General features: G+C 39.3%; 2 protein-coding genes across 3 annotated transcripts in view; one reads left to right on the plus strand and one right to left on the minus strand.

The window, feature by feature from the left end:
* The window catches only part of LOC149016213 (kinesin-like protein KIN-4C), a 44,642-nt gene extending 35,747 nt beyond the window's left edge, over positions 1-8,895 (plus strand). The window contains exons 25-28 of one of the 2 annotated variants that reach the window (XM_089157338.1): positions 1,920-2,064; positions 6,224-6,304; positions 6,942-7,550; positions 8,190-8,895. In XM_089157338.1, coding sequence (XP_089013464.1) covers positions 1,920-2,064; positions 6,224-6,304; positions 6,942-7,550; positions 8,190-8,513 — 1,159 coding nt within the window. In that variant the 3' untranslated portion in view covers positions 8,514-8,895. The remainder of the gene's footprint in view (positions 1-1,919; positions 2,065-6,223; positions 6,305-6,941; positions 7,551-8,189) is intronic. The other variant, XM_089157339.1, reaches the window with a different exon arrangement.
* Positions 8,896-10,280: 1,385 nt separating this feature from the next.
* On the minus strand, positions 10,281-15,993 carry LOC149016214 (uncharacterized). The gene is made up of 6 exons (XM_089157340.1): positions 15,575-15,993; positions 15,406-15,501; positions 13,009-13,049; positions 12,622-12,739; positions 12,177-12,257; positions 10,281-10,741 (listed from the first exon to the last, which is right to left on the minus strand). Exons 1-6 carry the CDS (start codon positions 15,761-15,763, stop codon positions 10,685-10,687), a joined length of 582 nt encoding a protein of 193 aa, XP_089013466.1. The 5' UTR covers positions 15,764-15,993; the 3' UTR covers positions 10,281-10,684.
* Positions 15,994-16,331: the final 338 nt, after the last annotated feature.

A 16,331-nucleotide genomic window follows, 5' to 3' on the forward strand; every position in this document is an offset into this window, starting at 1 on the left:
CAAGAATCTTCCAAATTCCTTCGACGTACTAGTTGGGCATCCATCTGTAGCTTGTAGCCCAAGTTTGGAGGAAGTCTTAGCATCAAGAGAATTAGAGATTACAATCTTGTTGGCCTCCTCAAATTCATCTGCAATATCTCCTTTAAGGAAGACTCCATTTGAGTCATTTGGGTCCACTCCTACTTCCTTAAGGACATCATTTGGACTACCTCAGTTTCCCCCAACTCCTCTGGGACTTGGGGAGCTCTCCTCTCCCTTCGCCAGCTAGCCCTTTCGACCACCCTTTCGGCCATTTCCTTCTCCATTGCCAATGGCTTTAGGATCTCCTTCTAGTTGGATCTCTGACAACCTCTTGGCATTCTCTTCATTGTTGTTGGAGCCTTTTGGAATTCCGAAAGACCCCCACTCTCCTCCTTCGTCTCCAATGGAGTCTAGAGCTTCCCTTCTCCTCACCCCTTGGAGCTTGACCAGATTTGGAACCTCCTTCCTCCTTTCCCTCTTAGGAATACCCCTCTCTGGGTCTCCTCCAAGAAAAGCCTCCTTCTCGACAGCCCCTGCTTGGAATCTCACTCGCTCCTCCCCTCAGATTTCTTGGCATAATTTTGTCTGGTTCAAAGGCCATATCCCCCCCCCCCCCCCCCCAAGCCTTCACCCTCTGAAGAACCTTTTCCTGTTGCCTCCCCATTCAATTTCTCCTTATCAGCCACTCCTTCTAAGATTCCTCTTCCAGTATATTATACCTTGGTTCGGAAGGTCAAGACCACATTTTCTTTGGTTGCTCTATTTGTAAACCATTTGGTATCAAGCCCTTGCTTCCATCTGCCCCATTGCAGACACCCTCACCCTTTTGAGAAGGATTGTAGTTGGCTCACCTCTTCGTTTGGAGGATTGACTCTTGTAGGGAAGCTTATCTTTGGCGCATACACCTCCCATATCTGAATGAAGTGGAAGTTTCGCAGATGGTCTTCCAATTCTATTTGGAAAGCCATCTGTAGGGATTTTAGCTCCAAGACCTCTCTTCTTGTGCATAAACCTCTTTTAGACTCCCCAAGGAACAGGCATATTGTTGTTACCTAGGGACTAGATCCTTCTTTCTTTTGTTCCCCCTCCCCCTGGGTCCTCCCCAAACAAGATCTCTCTACCTTGTGTTTTCTCCATTTTGGGCTTTTCATAATATGTTTCATTTACGCTGCTCATTCAGGAGAAGAATGAATGCAATTCCTTTCTGGTGAATAAATAATTAATTACCAAAAATCTCAAAAGGAAACAGGAAAAAAAGGGTATTTTTGGGGGGGGGGGGGGGAGAGAAGCTACACAAAGACTCCAGCCTCACAAACTCCAAAGGAATGGGGTAGGAGACTGAATGAAAGAAAACATCTAAGCCCCAGGGGAAATGATATGCCTATTCCTGGGGGAGTCTAAGAGGGAACTATGGTGAAGCAACTGATTAGGCAATTGAGCAAACTATGAGGATGAAGCCCTAAGTGACTGTGATATTCTAATATCAAATTCAAGCATCTTTGTTTCAGCAAAATAAATGTACATTTTCTTTACCCCCATACTTTAGTGGTTTCAACCTATTATGATCATGTTTTAATTTAACGATTAGTAGAGGACACCTTTTGTTTCAGAGATTAATGATCTTCTTTCATGTCACTTTGTTTGACTTTAGGATCTCACTTTCTCATACATATAAAGTAATTTATCCTGAATGCTATGTCCCTCTTCCTTTTTTTTTTTTTTGGGGGGGGGGGGGGGGGGTGGGAAGGACAGTATCAAATTGATAAAAAAAATAACACTTCATTGAGGATCATTCTTAGGTAAAACTGTAAACGTTACAGAAATGTGCGGAGTCATTTGTAATTAAGTTTTTGCCAACAGTTCTTCAATCATCTGCCCTTCCTTTATGGCTTCACCAGGTGTCTATTGCAAGACAAAGAAGTGGACTGTAAAGAGAAGGATGCAGTAATACGGGAGCTAAAGGAAAGAGTCGTCAGACTCACCAGTCTGGTCAAACAGATGGAAGCACAAGAGGCAGAACTTCTCCGTCAGCAAGAGTTGCAGGTTTGTAGACTTTATTGTTATGCACAGTTGAGTTGCGAGTTTGCGGACTTTTTTTATTATACCTATTTTGCTTTTTATGATATTTTACATGTATCGGAGTAGCATACTCTTTTACTTTGATACCTACAAAGTGATTTTCCAAGAGAGGAAACAATATTTATGCTATAGAAATATTTGAAACTGTATTTTTACTTTCAATTTATCATTTTCAAGCTTTGGTCTTATCTATTTGAACTTCGTTCATAATTTGTCTGGGTCAAGTTAATTCGAATCCCTTGGTTCCCTTCTTGCAGAAACTTTAAATTCAATTTACCGCATAGGGCTGCCCTGCTGTACTCTGGTCAAAGTTTGATATTTCAATTGAAATAAAAATTCCAGCAAAAAACTGAACAGTTTTGCTGCAAGTTTCGACGTGGGGTTTAGTGGTCGAAATGGTCAAATTAGTCTTGAAGCTTCTAGGAACAATCTTACTTTAGGCACTCTAATATAGTGGATCCTTTAAATTTAAAAATGCACACTCAAAATTATAGTCCGACTGTGGAGTTCACTCTGATGGTATATGTTGCATGCTGCTATATACATTCTCTAACATTGCTTATTCCACACGAAGCTCAGTAATAGAATACACTAATTCAATTAAAACAGCTTAAAAGTACCTGTTGATTTTTGGAAACCACAACGTTGTTGATGCCACTATATCAAAAGAGCTGGCAATGTTATGGTATGACGGAATAAGTGCTTGTAGTCCATAACAGCCCTGTGCATATAATTGTTAAACATACTAGAGTAGTCTGACCTAGGTTGCAGATCTTTGAACCATGATGGACTTGATGGACAGCCATTTCTATTGGATGTTGGTTGTGTAACCAGCACAAGCATGTAAAATTGAGGTGCTGGCAATACAAACATGTTGTCCATGAACGATTACTTAGCATGCATTTGATAATAATGGTGAAGAGCTCGCCTTCCTGATGTGAACCAGGATGTAGGGTCTGACTGAATGATGTAATGCCCTAGATTGAGGTTCACTCCAAGATCCTCTTCGATAGAATTGGCACTCAACTAGGGTTTAGATATACCCTTTGATAGCAAAAAACTGGCTGGTTTTAGTGGTTATAGGGTTTAGAAAAGGTTAAGGTTAGGTTTGGCCAGGCTTAAGGGTCTAGGGTTTGAAGAATAAAGTTTGAAACCTTGCTTTTTTATTAATTTCAGAATTGGAATATTTGAGTAATGCTTGGGGAGTCTAGGGTTTTATGGGAATTAGGGTTTCTAGGGCTTGGATCAAACTAGGGCTAAGGTTGAGAGTTAATTGGGTGTTAGGAGAGCTAAACCTAAAAGGATCTAGGTTTGGATTAAATATGAGAGAGATCTAGGGTTTCCTAGTGAAGAAGATGAAGTGCAGAATAGGGTTTAGAGGGAGGGAATGGGTTGAATCCTAGCATCGAAAATAGGTGACTGAAGGGGATTCTAATATCCTACTAGGGTTAGGTCTTGGGCAGGGGAAGTCTAGGTTTTAGGTTAGGATTTCTGGTTTTTCTAAGCTGCTGCAGGTCAGAAGTTGAAGAAGAAAAAGAGAAAGTGAGGAGAGAGGGGCTAGAATTACTAACCTAGGGTTGGGGAAGGAAGGGGTTAATGGAGTAGGGGTGGAAGGGTCCCAGGATTTCTGTTGCAAGGATTAGGAGGGGCTGGGATTTGTATGCAATGTGGGGAAAGGGGCTGGGATTTCAGAATTAGGGTCCAAGGGGAAAGGGGAAGACTGGGAGAGATTAGGGGGAGAAAGAAATGGGGTTGGGGTTGAGGGCTTGCACTTACTCGGGGTTGAAGAAGAATGTTGTATCTCAGAAATTCTACAGAAAACAACTCACTTGAAGTAGTCGGATGTCCCATCTAGGGAACCCACGGCCTCTCTAGCTTGCCTCCAAACTCTATCAATATTTTATTCATTAAATCAATCTGCTGTTTATAAATTTTGAAGGCTTATTTATGCCTACTGAAAGAATTCAAAATTGGACTCTACTTTAGATAAGGGATCAAAGTTGGACCCCACTTGTAATCCAAATCAAACTAAAACTCCTAAGATTAACTCACAAAGGAACCTTTGGAACTAACTCTAGAGAGTTTCAATTTGAGTTCTAACTTCTAAGAGTAGATGTTGGTTCCTTGCAAGGATTAGGACAACCCTACTGGATTCCTTCATAAACTAGGAACCCAATCCCAACAAGGACTCTTTCAATAACTTACAAAATAATAACTCAAACTAAAAAATCAAAGAAGATCTAATGTCCTTCAACCATACTGGACCTAATGAAACCCTAAGTTGACTAAACTGAAAAAATGCAAAATTACCAAAAAACCGCTGGTTTTGGCTGAAATTCTCTGGGTTGCTGGTAGGACAGTGGTAAGCCCTTCGGGCCCTCATTAGGTGGTCTTGGATTTGGTTTACATCACTTCCCATACCCACCTTAGTTGAAACCAGTACTCTCTATGGTACATGATGGTGCACGCCGTTGCCCATGGACATTACTCTCCCCTAGACTCTAGCCTTATCAAATGCCATTCAAGTTTGTAATGTTGATGTCCATGGATTCCTGGTATCATATTCCTTTGCAAGTGGGTGACAGTGTGGGCCTCTCAACTCTCAAGTGTCTTGAATTTGTGGGAGTGCATGCACCATTGTCAGCTTCTTGTGTAACATGATCATAGTGACTCTCTCATATGAAGCCAATTAGCTCAGATTCCATGTGGTTTTACTGCTTTGCAGATCTCTGCAGATTTATACTATCACCACCAATTCCACCATCACCATCACACTCCAACAATCAGATGGAGAAGGTGCCAATGTATGCCACTAGAATGTGACTAATTGATGCCCTCATTATCATCTCTGTTAGGTTGAGATTCAAAAGCTAAGGGAGTAAGGGTGTTTGTGAATGAACATGGTCCTCTCAAGATGCCATAAACTCATTGGCTTTGATACCCTTCGGACTAGCTATCTTGGGGTTAGGCCTGTGCTCTGGCCAATCCATGATAGGTTCTTCTCAGTCACTTACACATCATTATAGGGGATCCTCCTCCTCATCTAAATCCATCTTAAAAATGTTGGTAAGCTTGACTGATCTTTGTCACAAACCAACAATCTTCCTCTCAAAGATCCTCAATGTGATATAGTTAGTGATAAATCAAGTTATGTGAGAGTTCACCCAATCTTGAATATTTTTGGTGGTCTAAATTGACTGCTGGAGATATGATGATAAAAACATGGATTACAGCTAAAATCAAGAATAAAACTAATTGTGAAATTATAAACTCATTATGTCAGTATAATTTTTAATCTTTTACATAAAATGTATCATATAATCATTACATAGGTAGGTTCAGATGGCAATATGATTAGAGACACATGGATTATGGTTGCCAACAAGGAAAAAAGTAAATATGACACTCTAAATGCATTAATCATTATGCATGTATGGTTTTTGATTATATAAAACGTATCATATATCACAATATCAATAGGTCCAGGTGGTGTGTTGTATACAGTCTGACCCTTCACAGTTTTGATCAACAGGGCTTGACAAGTAGATGGTTAGGAGGATTGATAAATCCCTTTTATTGACCCATTGATTAGTCTACAAGTTCAACCTCTTATTCCAAGATGGTGTCCAGAATACTCACGGCCAAAGATTAGAAAGCTAAGAAGCACTGACATCCACAAAAGCATATCAGTTTACTCTAACTTTTAAGGAAACCTCTAATGTTGTTAATTACTGTTCTTTTGCTGCTGACATGCAAGTTCATTGTTGTCATTTGTCAATATACCTTCACTTGTCTCTTTCTCCCCCTACCCCCTCAATAAACCCTCATTCCCTGCACAGCCCCCAAACTCCCCCCACCCCCCCACCCCACCACCCAAAAAAAAAAAGCGCCTTGCAAGTGCAGGTTTTTTTAACCCAAAAAAAGGTTCATCTTTTGCTATTTATCTTCTATTTTCTTCAATTCAAAAAAACAATCTGCTTCATATTTCTCCAAAAGCAACGCCATTTGCAAGTGCAGCTTTTTAACCACTCTAACTTTGTCCATGTTTCTTGTGATTATACTGATTGCTTTCTAAGCTGAGTTAGCTGACTGGTACTTCGGTTTGCATGATAACCTGAAACAGAAGTTGACTTTGAAACAAAACCCCACGGAGATGACAAATTTCCCAAGCACTAGAGATGGACGTGTATATGACTTGCGCCAGGTGCCATGCCTCTTAATTATTTTTTGAGCTATGTGGATCATTTATGATATTATTTTCATATCATCTAGGTGGTTTTATATAACATCAATCAGAGTCAGAATCTGTTGAATTGGCCAGTTCAACCTGATGATTCATATTAAACTGGATTCTATGCATCCTAAGTCTGACTGGATTGGATAGAGTAAAAGCAAGTATGACGAGTTCTGACTTATGCATTCGCAGCTGATTTTTGGACAATTTGAGTTGGAACCATGTCAAAATTGACAGAGACCAATCAGACATCCAGCCCAATGTTTCAAAACCTTGGATATCTGCACCACTACGTAGTCCATCTATAATAACATAATAGTATAAAAAAAGAGAGTGGAATTACTGTAGTTGGTTTTGGTGACAGAAATTTATTTATTCTATTTGATTTCTTCTTCTCATTATGGTTATGACCTTTTAATGAGCTCAATACTCAATCATTTACTTAGCTCAAGGGTCCTGGAACTCCCACAACTTTAGCTGCAGGAGAAAAAGTAGAATTACTTTAGCTGGCTACTGCTGACTAAATTTTATTTGTTCTATTTGGCTTGTTATTCTTATTATGGTTATGATCATTTCTATGAGCTGAATATTCCATCATTTTCTTAAGGGACCCCACAATTCCGGTGCCTTTAGCTTGAGCAGAAACAACAATGAATCACTGGAGGACATGGACACATCTGAGTCAGAAGGCTCTGAATCTGAGGCCGTTGATGATGAGTGGGTGAACTCTGCAATAAGACCAGTTAAGAGGAGGGCATCTAAAGTTCAAGCTTGTTCATTAGTAACACCCCATCCCATAGATGCCAGAGCCCCAGAAAACTCGAGCTTAGAGTCCTCGAGTGTGGAAACCAATTGTATAGCTGTGAAAACTGCATCAAGCATATGTTGCACCTGTTCTAAAAGATCTTTATGTAAAACTCCCAAATGTGAATGTCGGGCTGCTAACGGCACATGTGGTGAATCATGTGGGTGTGAGCCAATTAGATGCTCAAATAGAGAAGCTGAACTGATAAACAAAGAACTGGGTGCTCAAGCTCTGATTGAAAGGGCTGAAGGTGACATAAGTGGTAATGGCACCAATGAAACTGAGAGGACTAAGGTTCTTGCATCCCAAGGAGCAATGCTTCTTCAGAATGCATTATCTGATAAGCCTGTTGAGGTAAATGAAGATCATGCACCACAGAGGAAAGCACTGTCTGACATCGGGAATTCACTGGTATGGCCTCCAACCTTTAAGGTGGCATAATATTTTACTGTAAGCAAAACATTTCATTATCAGAAAATTTTCCATGATAGACACCACATTGATGCTGGACATAGATTCCAATACCATGTTATCATATAGTTCTTGAAAATTGACATTGACAACAATATTAGTGTGTTTTGGACAAGATCTTCAGAGTTGAAGAGAAGTTTTTTGGCTCATCAATGTGCTCATAGGATGTTACGCACCACATTAAAATTAGAGATGTGTGGAGGACTAGATTTTTCAAAAGAAAGCTCTTGATTGTCTGTGCAGAATGTTTTCTTTCTTCTAGTTCATACTTCATATGTGCTAAGCAATAAATTCCAAAAGTCTCGTTATATATAATTCTATATGCTCGTGAGTTCTGGGCTGTCCTTTTGCCTTATTATGCTGACATATATGAAGTGGTGGTTAAAACTTTGCCATGCAAAAGAAATAATAATAAAAGGTTAAATGATTATTTACATTGCAGGATAGATCTTGTTTACATGCTGAGCTCTACGTTATTGCATTGCATTTAGAATACCTAGTGGAAGCGATCGATCCACTTTTCACTGACCATTGTTTGGTTATCCTGATTTTTTGGTGTACTTTTGATTACACATGCAGGTCAAGCCAAATGCACCAAAGCCTAGCCAGAGGAAAAAATGGCGCAAATCTGTCATTCAGCTTGTTCCAGAGACTCCACCTTCCAACCTCCCAGAGACCACTGAAGCCCCAGTGAAGCCAGAGAAAAGCTCCGTGGAGCCAGAAGTTCCTCTAAAGTTGCCACGGGCAATGAGGTCCACAGTGGTGAATAATAATCCTTTGAGGGAAAGGAACTTCAGTCAATCGGATGAATCCATAGCTAATAAGGAGGTGGGAATAGTTGCACCAAGAAGTCCTGCTCGACAGGCAAGGAAATCAGAAGTCAAGGAGAACCATGAAAACTGACTCACATTATCATCTGTTCATATTGTTAACACGCATCATTCTTCTATCAATTGTACCTCTGACAAGATTTCTAGTGTACCCAGAGGAAGCAGTTGTGGAATTGGAACTTGTAAGTTAATGGATCCATTACGGATTGATCAATCCTCTTCATCAGGTTTATTGGTTTTGGAATGGAAAAGATCATGGATCAATTTAGTGTCTTCTTGCGTTCCCCCCCTCTTGCTGCTTTATTTGAGATGATTTGATTCCCTTTACGTACTAATATGTATTAAGGAATGGAGACAGAAAGCAAAAGGATGAATATAAGTCTTGGTTTACTTCATAAATAAATGTTAGCAAAACTGAAAAGATGAACTGTAGTAAGCCACATAAAGGAAAATTAGTTGCATTTATCAAGAGGAATAACTGTAGTAAGCTACATCCAGTTCATTGGGTTCTACTGAACCATGATGCCAATCTTACTGGATCGTGTTCATAAACAAGCAACAGCCATGGAACTCACCTATTCCAGCTGCTCAGACCACAAGATCTTTTTCATCTGAAAACTGTTAAAACAACAAAGACATTAGCAAGAAATTACCATGAATAAATGCTACAGCCTGCCTTTTTTCTCAGTGGCAGGTTTTAAGTGCCTTTTATTATCATTTGCTTCTGATCCTCTCACATACATCCCCTCATCCAGAAAAGCAACAAATTGTGCAGGTCCAAAGTTTTGAGGTCTCAGGTTTTAATGAGTGATCTCCCCTACTGAACCCAAGCCAATGCCTGGTATCTAGGAGGCAATGTGGCACACAATGTGAAAACAGTTGAACAGAGTTGAGGGTTAGGGATAGGTTACAGAGTACACCTCAAGCCCATGTCCAATTTGCAGGTTGTTGGTGTTTTGAGGGGGAAACGAGTGCATTGGACAGTCTGGGTAAAAGATTCAAGAACTTCTCGATCTTTTCTTACTGATAGATTGCTCATTGAACACCAGATCATACAATAGCATATCAGTCCTATGGGCCAAAGTCATTCAGTGGAGGTTCTAGTGGTCTTGAAGTCTGAAGTTAAGTTGAAGACGTGTCTGTAAAGAAGTCACTAAACAAGAAAAGGAAAACTCAAGCAAACCTGGGTACCTATCCAGAAAATGGAGTTTTTATATTAGGCATGCTTAAAGCCCTCAGCGTGAGCCCTTGGCAATAGAAAGAAGACCTATCTTCCTTGCTCAATACAACTAAACTAAGTAGATTTGCACTCCAATCCCATTATAAAAATGTTTCCAGAGTTCCAGTTTCAGGAGACTCCATTTCTGGTGTGAAGATGGGGCTTAACATCATCGAGAAAACCAAAATAACGCATAAATTAGGGTTTCTCATGGATGTAATCAAATCTCTCCTGATGGTTTCCTCCAACCTTGGTTACCATTATCAGGAACAGAGGCTTCTCCCAAAAGAAATTTCTATTGTCTTCGAAAGTATCAAGTTCAAGGTTTTTGGCCACCAGACTCAGGCTTACGTTCCCAGACCCACCCCTCCCCATCCACTTGTAGCGGGGGGCTTCCCCAACCAACAGAAAAATATAAGAAAGATCTTTTTTTCCTCTCATGGCATGCTTTTTTCTATTCATCCAGTCCCCCCACCAACACCTCCCCCCACCCAAAAAAAAAAATAATAATAATAAAAAAAAAAGAAGGAAATAAAAAAGACAAGAAAAAATGATTTTTTTACCCTCATGGCATGATTTTTTCTATTCATCGAGATGACTTGACTGATGACCCCTCTCTCTCTCTCACACACACATACAAACACACCATGTATTCAGCACGCACATATACACAAATGTGGCCAAACCATTTTATTATATGGTAACTGATATTTCTTAGATACATTCAATAATCACTTCCGTTTTGTACAAGCATCTCATACACAATACGTGGCCAAATATTAGCAATTTTACTGTTACATGAGTATCTATCCAACGTTCGCAAACGGAGGGGTCTTACAAGGTTTCCAAATTCTCCAAAAGAACGAATGTGTAAGTTCATGAGATACCAAAATACACAGCAGCAATCATACAACAATGTACTTGTGCAGGGTCTAGAGGACAGCTTCCTCACCATTTGGTTGAGCTGGGCAAGTTTGGGAGTCCTTGATTTTTGAACTCCAGCATATAATAAGTTGTCTCAACACTCAAACTCTTTCCCGGACCAGCAATGCTTCAAGCTCCTCTCTTCGTCGCTCCAATTCCTGTATTGCTCATGGATAAATTTTACGCCCAAAACCATAAAACAAATATTCTCAAACAAATTCCTATACTAGAGGTTATAACACATGCATAAAATGATATTCAAAAATAAGGGCAGTATTCATGGGTAGTAATTGTAAATGGAATCTCTGGGAGAGGGGGAAAAAGTCACATGCTTGGCCACACCTATAAACAGATGTACAGCTTCTCCTTGGAAAGGGATTCCAATTTATCTACCTCGATTACGTTTCAAACCACTAAGATTCCCAGCTAAATTTGGGTCAAAGCCTCGTCAACGAGTTCACTGTCAGGCTGATTGAGTGCAAGTCCCCTGAACGTACTCTGTGCCTTTACGGAAGGCAGCATAGCTTGCACCTGGTTATGCTTCTTCTCTTCCCCACTTCTCCCTTCAAATCTTCTACTCATTCTTTTCGATTACTTGGGATCCTTCCTGGTAGAATCCCTACTTTTTCTTTAGCCTAAATATTTCTAGAATCCTATGCTCTAGCAATCCATGTGCAGACATTTTATTGGTGCATAACAACTGGGTAGAGCTCAACAAGATGACTTTTAATATCGACCTGCATAGACAAAATTGGAAATTGACTCCTGATGTCAAGAGCAGTCCCTCTTCCAGGGTACAATTTTTTTGGAGCTTCCCTCCTGACTCTTTGAAACTGTAACATTGATGGGTGCACCATTAGGAATCCAGGGCCAGCTAGAGTTGGTGGTGCTCTGGGATGGGGTTTGTGAAATGAAAGTAGTCTTCTGAGGGTAAATGACAGAAGCTGAACCCCTCAATTGCTTGATTGTGGAAGATTGTGAGATAACCACTGTCCAAGAACCTTGGAGGCTCACTCATTCCATACTGAGTTCCAGATCCTTGCCTCATCTATAAACATCTTGCAGCAGAGGCCAAGATTTATAGTGCATTATAAGTGGCTCTGGCCTTGATAGGCAGAAAAAGATCAACAGTCTAGCATCCATTTTCAAGTTGAAAAGTACAATAGACCGGTCAAGTCTGGATTTCAAGCCTTATTTTTAGATCCTAGTATTCCTTCTGGACATCTTTTCCATCTGATTTTGATTACCACATCAAATAAGAACACTTCCATGAAGGTAAGTTTTTTACAAAATATGCAGGACCATGCTATACTCACAACCTACTTGTACTTCTATAACAATTGGAACCTAAGGTAAATAAAATGTCAGTAAATGGTTCACAATCCAAATGAAACCAAAATCACATCTGATCCAAGAGTGGAATTTTCAAATCCTTTTATCTTCTTTATACCTATATTTGAAATGAGATCCAATTTTGTTTAAATTATCAATCTCACATACGGCTTCTCAAACCATGGCCTAACTGAAATACAACTTAAGTTACACCCCCACAAAAAAGGTTAAAATAAAATAAGGAAAAGAAAGAAAGTTAACCTCTAGATCTTTAGCTGCTTGCTCTCTTGTAATTTCTTCATTCTGGCGAGCACGTTTGAGAAAACCAATGCAAAGGATACCCTGTGGTCAGCACTCAGGAGTCAAAGTCGAGCAACAATTGATGCTATCTTCATCTAGTCATTTTACAGATGGCAACTCAACTTAAAACAGAAGATTTACATAAATCAAGAGAATTTTCATAAGGACACACACACGTAGAGAAAGAGAGGAAGTGAGCAGATGAGAGATTAGCAAACAAATTTGCAAGTCTCTACATAAATATTAGGGATATGATAAAATGTAGGAGCCTTGTGCTAGTTCATCACACATTAGATAGAACAGAATAGTGGAGCAAGATTTGTGCCACTAACTAATCCCTAGACTTTGACTGTTCAGATAATTTGGTGGAGAGTCATTGAGGGAGGGAGACAAAGAATAACCTTACCAAAATAAAATATACTGCACCACAAGCAAGGAGCAGATAGCTTGCTATATTTTGAAGCAGCACTAGAACTTCCTTCTCTCCACTAGTATCCGGGAAAGCTCTTGTCATAACAGCTACACTGAGATAGAATCATCAAACAATGCTTTAAAAGCACAATACAATAGCTTCACAAGATTTCCAGTTTTTCACACATTTTAACTTTAATTGTGGGTTTTTCTGCTTCTTTTCTCTCTTTTCTTTTCTTTCTTTCTTTCTTTCTCTCTCTCTCTCTCTATTTTTTTTTTTTTTTTTTTTTTTTTTTTTGGGGGGGGGGGGGGGGGTTGACCAGTTACTGTATATATAAACTAAAAAGATAGAACGGAAATGGTGCTGTCTCAAGATACATACAATATCTGCAGCATGCCCCTACCGGCCCAATACTCCAATATCTGCGAAGTTACAGCTAGTTTTAGTACAAGAAATATAAGGGGAAATGCAAACAAGGTATGTTCAGAAATGAAAACAAGACGCAAACCCGACAAAATATCAGAGGTATGACAAACATAATTATCTGTGGTTAAAGATGAAGTTTGTCAGAAACTTAAAAACCAACCATTTTTTACTGTAATGTACGTGACAACCAAATGAGGGACAAAGCACTAGGTGCCAAGGTGAACAGAATGCAAAGGGTCTGACCAAATTCCATCGACTGATAGATGCAAGAGGGTAATCAACAACACTTTCCAAATATATGTTCAAGGTATGATTGCATCCATAGCATTGAACCAAATCCCCAAATATCATTAAATCTCTAAGGCAAAGGAAAAACGACCGTAGCTGCCCTATTGGAGGCTTAAGCCAATAGGATCTTCAAACAGCCTTTCTCTTGAGCAAAGGCATGAACCATCAACTAAAACTTGGATAAGACAGATGATGGTGGTCATGTGAAGACATCAGTCTAGGGACAGCTGGTATGACAGTTTTACACTTTCAATCTACAGATTATGAAACTGCAAAGTAGCCCATGTTCAACTAAAACAGATAGCACCGTTCTTGGTCCCCTTAGATGCCGTTGGAAAGCCTGAGTTGGTCACTTGCCATCTTGATAAATATGCCAGCTCCCCTTTTCTGATACCAGGCAGAATTGATTTTCCTGATTTCTGGGAGTAGGATTGGCATTGGTAACAGCATTTCAGCAACAATTCCGAAACAGAAAAGTATTAGAATCAGAATTCTTTATGCACCTGAGGAATCAATTCTGTTACTACTCTATATGACCATGAAATACCATTGTATAAATCTAAATCCATTCTCCTATTTTATACCATCCAAGTAGTTACCAAATTGTCACTGACCATTCTGGTGATATTCATGAGAATGTCTTTATCAACTTCTCTGGACAAAATTTCTTATGGTTTCCTTGATATAACCTACAAGGAGAAAAAAAACACCCAGATTCCAAGCTTCCTAGTTTGCACCCATCAACTATTGTACTAAATCATCTGAATTGCTCTATAGATAATCCACCTTTAGAAATGACCATGAAAAGATCTCCCTAAATCTAATTAGCAACCATCCAACTCTAATTAAGTCTCTTTAGTTGCATCAGAGGAGAGAGCTATTTTGAATTTCTTCCGTACACTTAGAAAATAAGGTGGAAACTTCTTCACTGTTTTGATCATTCTGACGCTTCCTTCAACTTCTGAATTTTTCACCAGTTCTTCAACCAAATGCCTCACTGACCTGAAATCTGGAATCTTATCTTTACTTACACTCTCCTTGTAAACCTTGAAAACCCCGTCAAAATCCCATTTAACATAGATAATAGATCTAAGTTCTAGAAGCTGCAATACTAGGAGCACAGCTCTTATCCTTATGGTTATCATAAATCTTCCTAGCTTCCTCAATCAAAACATGCTTATGGTAACAAGTCTGAAGGTAACTAAAACTGAGGGTATGCACTATGCAGTTTAAACCCACCAAAGCTTGTCTCTTCACTCAGCGCCAACATATTTTCTGGCTTCCCGTAGTGAGCCTTCATTATCTTCACACTATAGGCACAAACATTGGGAGAACCTTTTCAAACATTTCCTCCCAGAATTTCTTAGCTTCATCAATCTTGCTACCATTCTTATACAAGGACCAATGTTGTAGCATGTAACTATAGTAACCTCTACGTTTTTTTTCTTTCATTCTTCTAAAATTATAAGAGCCAGTATGAGAAATTCTATCATAGAAACATTATAATTTAAACGAATTTCATCAACTAGAGTAGGTAGCTAATTAAACTTTTTTCAGTGGTTAAAAACAAGGGCAAATTAGATATAGACCCCCTAGATCTACAATCAATTACATCTACTATCCCTTAAAAAAATCAATTACAAATACCCCCTTAGTGTTAACTAATAAAGCTGAATGGTGATAATAACAATAAGGGGATATTTGTAATTGATTTCTTTTCAGGGGTTGTAGATGTAATTGATTGCAAATCCAAGGGTCTATATGTAATTGATTTATCAGGGAAGAACTGTTGGAAGAAAAGAGCGGGTTCTCAATTACATTAATTGGGGGTACTTGGTGGAGTATTAGTGTAATACTCAAAGCAAGCAGGTAGCTTCATATTTTAGGTTTTTAAGTAATTGATGTAAGGTCAAGCAGACACAAATAAAGGGCAGAAGAATGTAGCATTAGATAGTTCTCTTACATCCAACAAGAAAGCTGGCAGGCATAGCAACAAAATGCACATACAAGCAGAAAAATGGAACAAAGATCGCGGATGGAAAGATCAGAGAGCATTAAACTCACTTTCGAGAATTTAATTATGAACCCCCATTCCGTTTCCGCAAGAACAACAAAAAACGCAATAATAACAGCATAGCAGCGAAAAATCCCATCGAAAACCTGCAACATGTAAGATACCATAAAGATAAAATCAACTAAGATATCATCTAGGAGTACTGACAAGCTAGCTTACATCGGATCCATTCTTGAAAGATCTGACGGCAGAAAGAACATTAACAACAATACAGAGAATGGCAGTTAAGGAAACAATGACGCTGAAGCCTCTGCAAACGATCAAGAAAGGGTCCCGTCTTGACCTAACTCTCGTAGAAGCTCTCTGTGAGGGAGTTGCTTCATTTCCGTCGATTTCGTTCGTCTCCATTCAAAACAATGAGGATTCCCCTGGTTCAAGATTCTCGTCACAGATCACAAACCCTAGAATGGTGAGTAACTAGAGATAAGCTTCTGGAATTCCACTTCGATTCCGACCTACCTTGAGCTCCAAGTCCCAACTGTATTCTTCGCTGTTCGCTTGTGTGGGAAGTGGGAACCTTTTGATGTTTTGCTTCCGAACACTTTCGACTCGACTTCTTTTTCACTCTCGACTCTCGAGTCTCCATAGCGGAAGTGACACGTAATCTTTTGCCCGCCTCTTTTAAGATATCGTTAGGTTGACACGTGACACATTATCGTGGAAACACGTGGACACTGATGAACTTCTTTGGAAAAAAAATATATTTTTAAGTATTTCGAATAGATCATCATTTTTTCTTGCGAATGGATGACATGTGTCATAATATTTCATTAACGAGTTATATCGAAGAGTTGTGTTTAAATTAAAAAAGTAAAACATTAGAGTAAATTGCACTGACACCCCCAAAATGAAGGCTTTAAAACACTGACACCTCTAAAATGAAGGCTTTTAAACACTGACACCCCACTTTATGTTT

This window comes from Hakea prostrata, chromosome 5, assembly GCF_041222555.1.
Source record: "Hakea prostrata isolate BN-2017 chromosome 5, UWA_Hpros_2, whole genome shotgun sequence".
NCBI lineage: Eukaryota > Viridiplantae > Streptophyta > Magnoliopsida > Proteales > Proteaceae > Hakea > Hakea prostrata.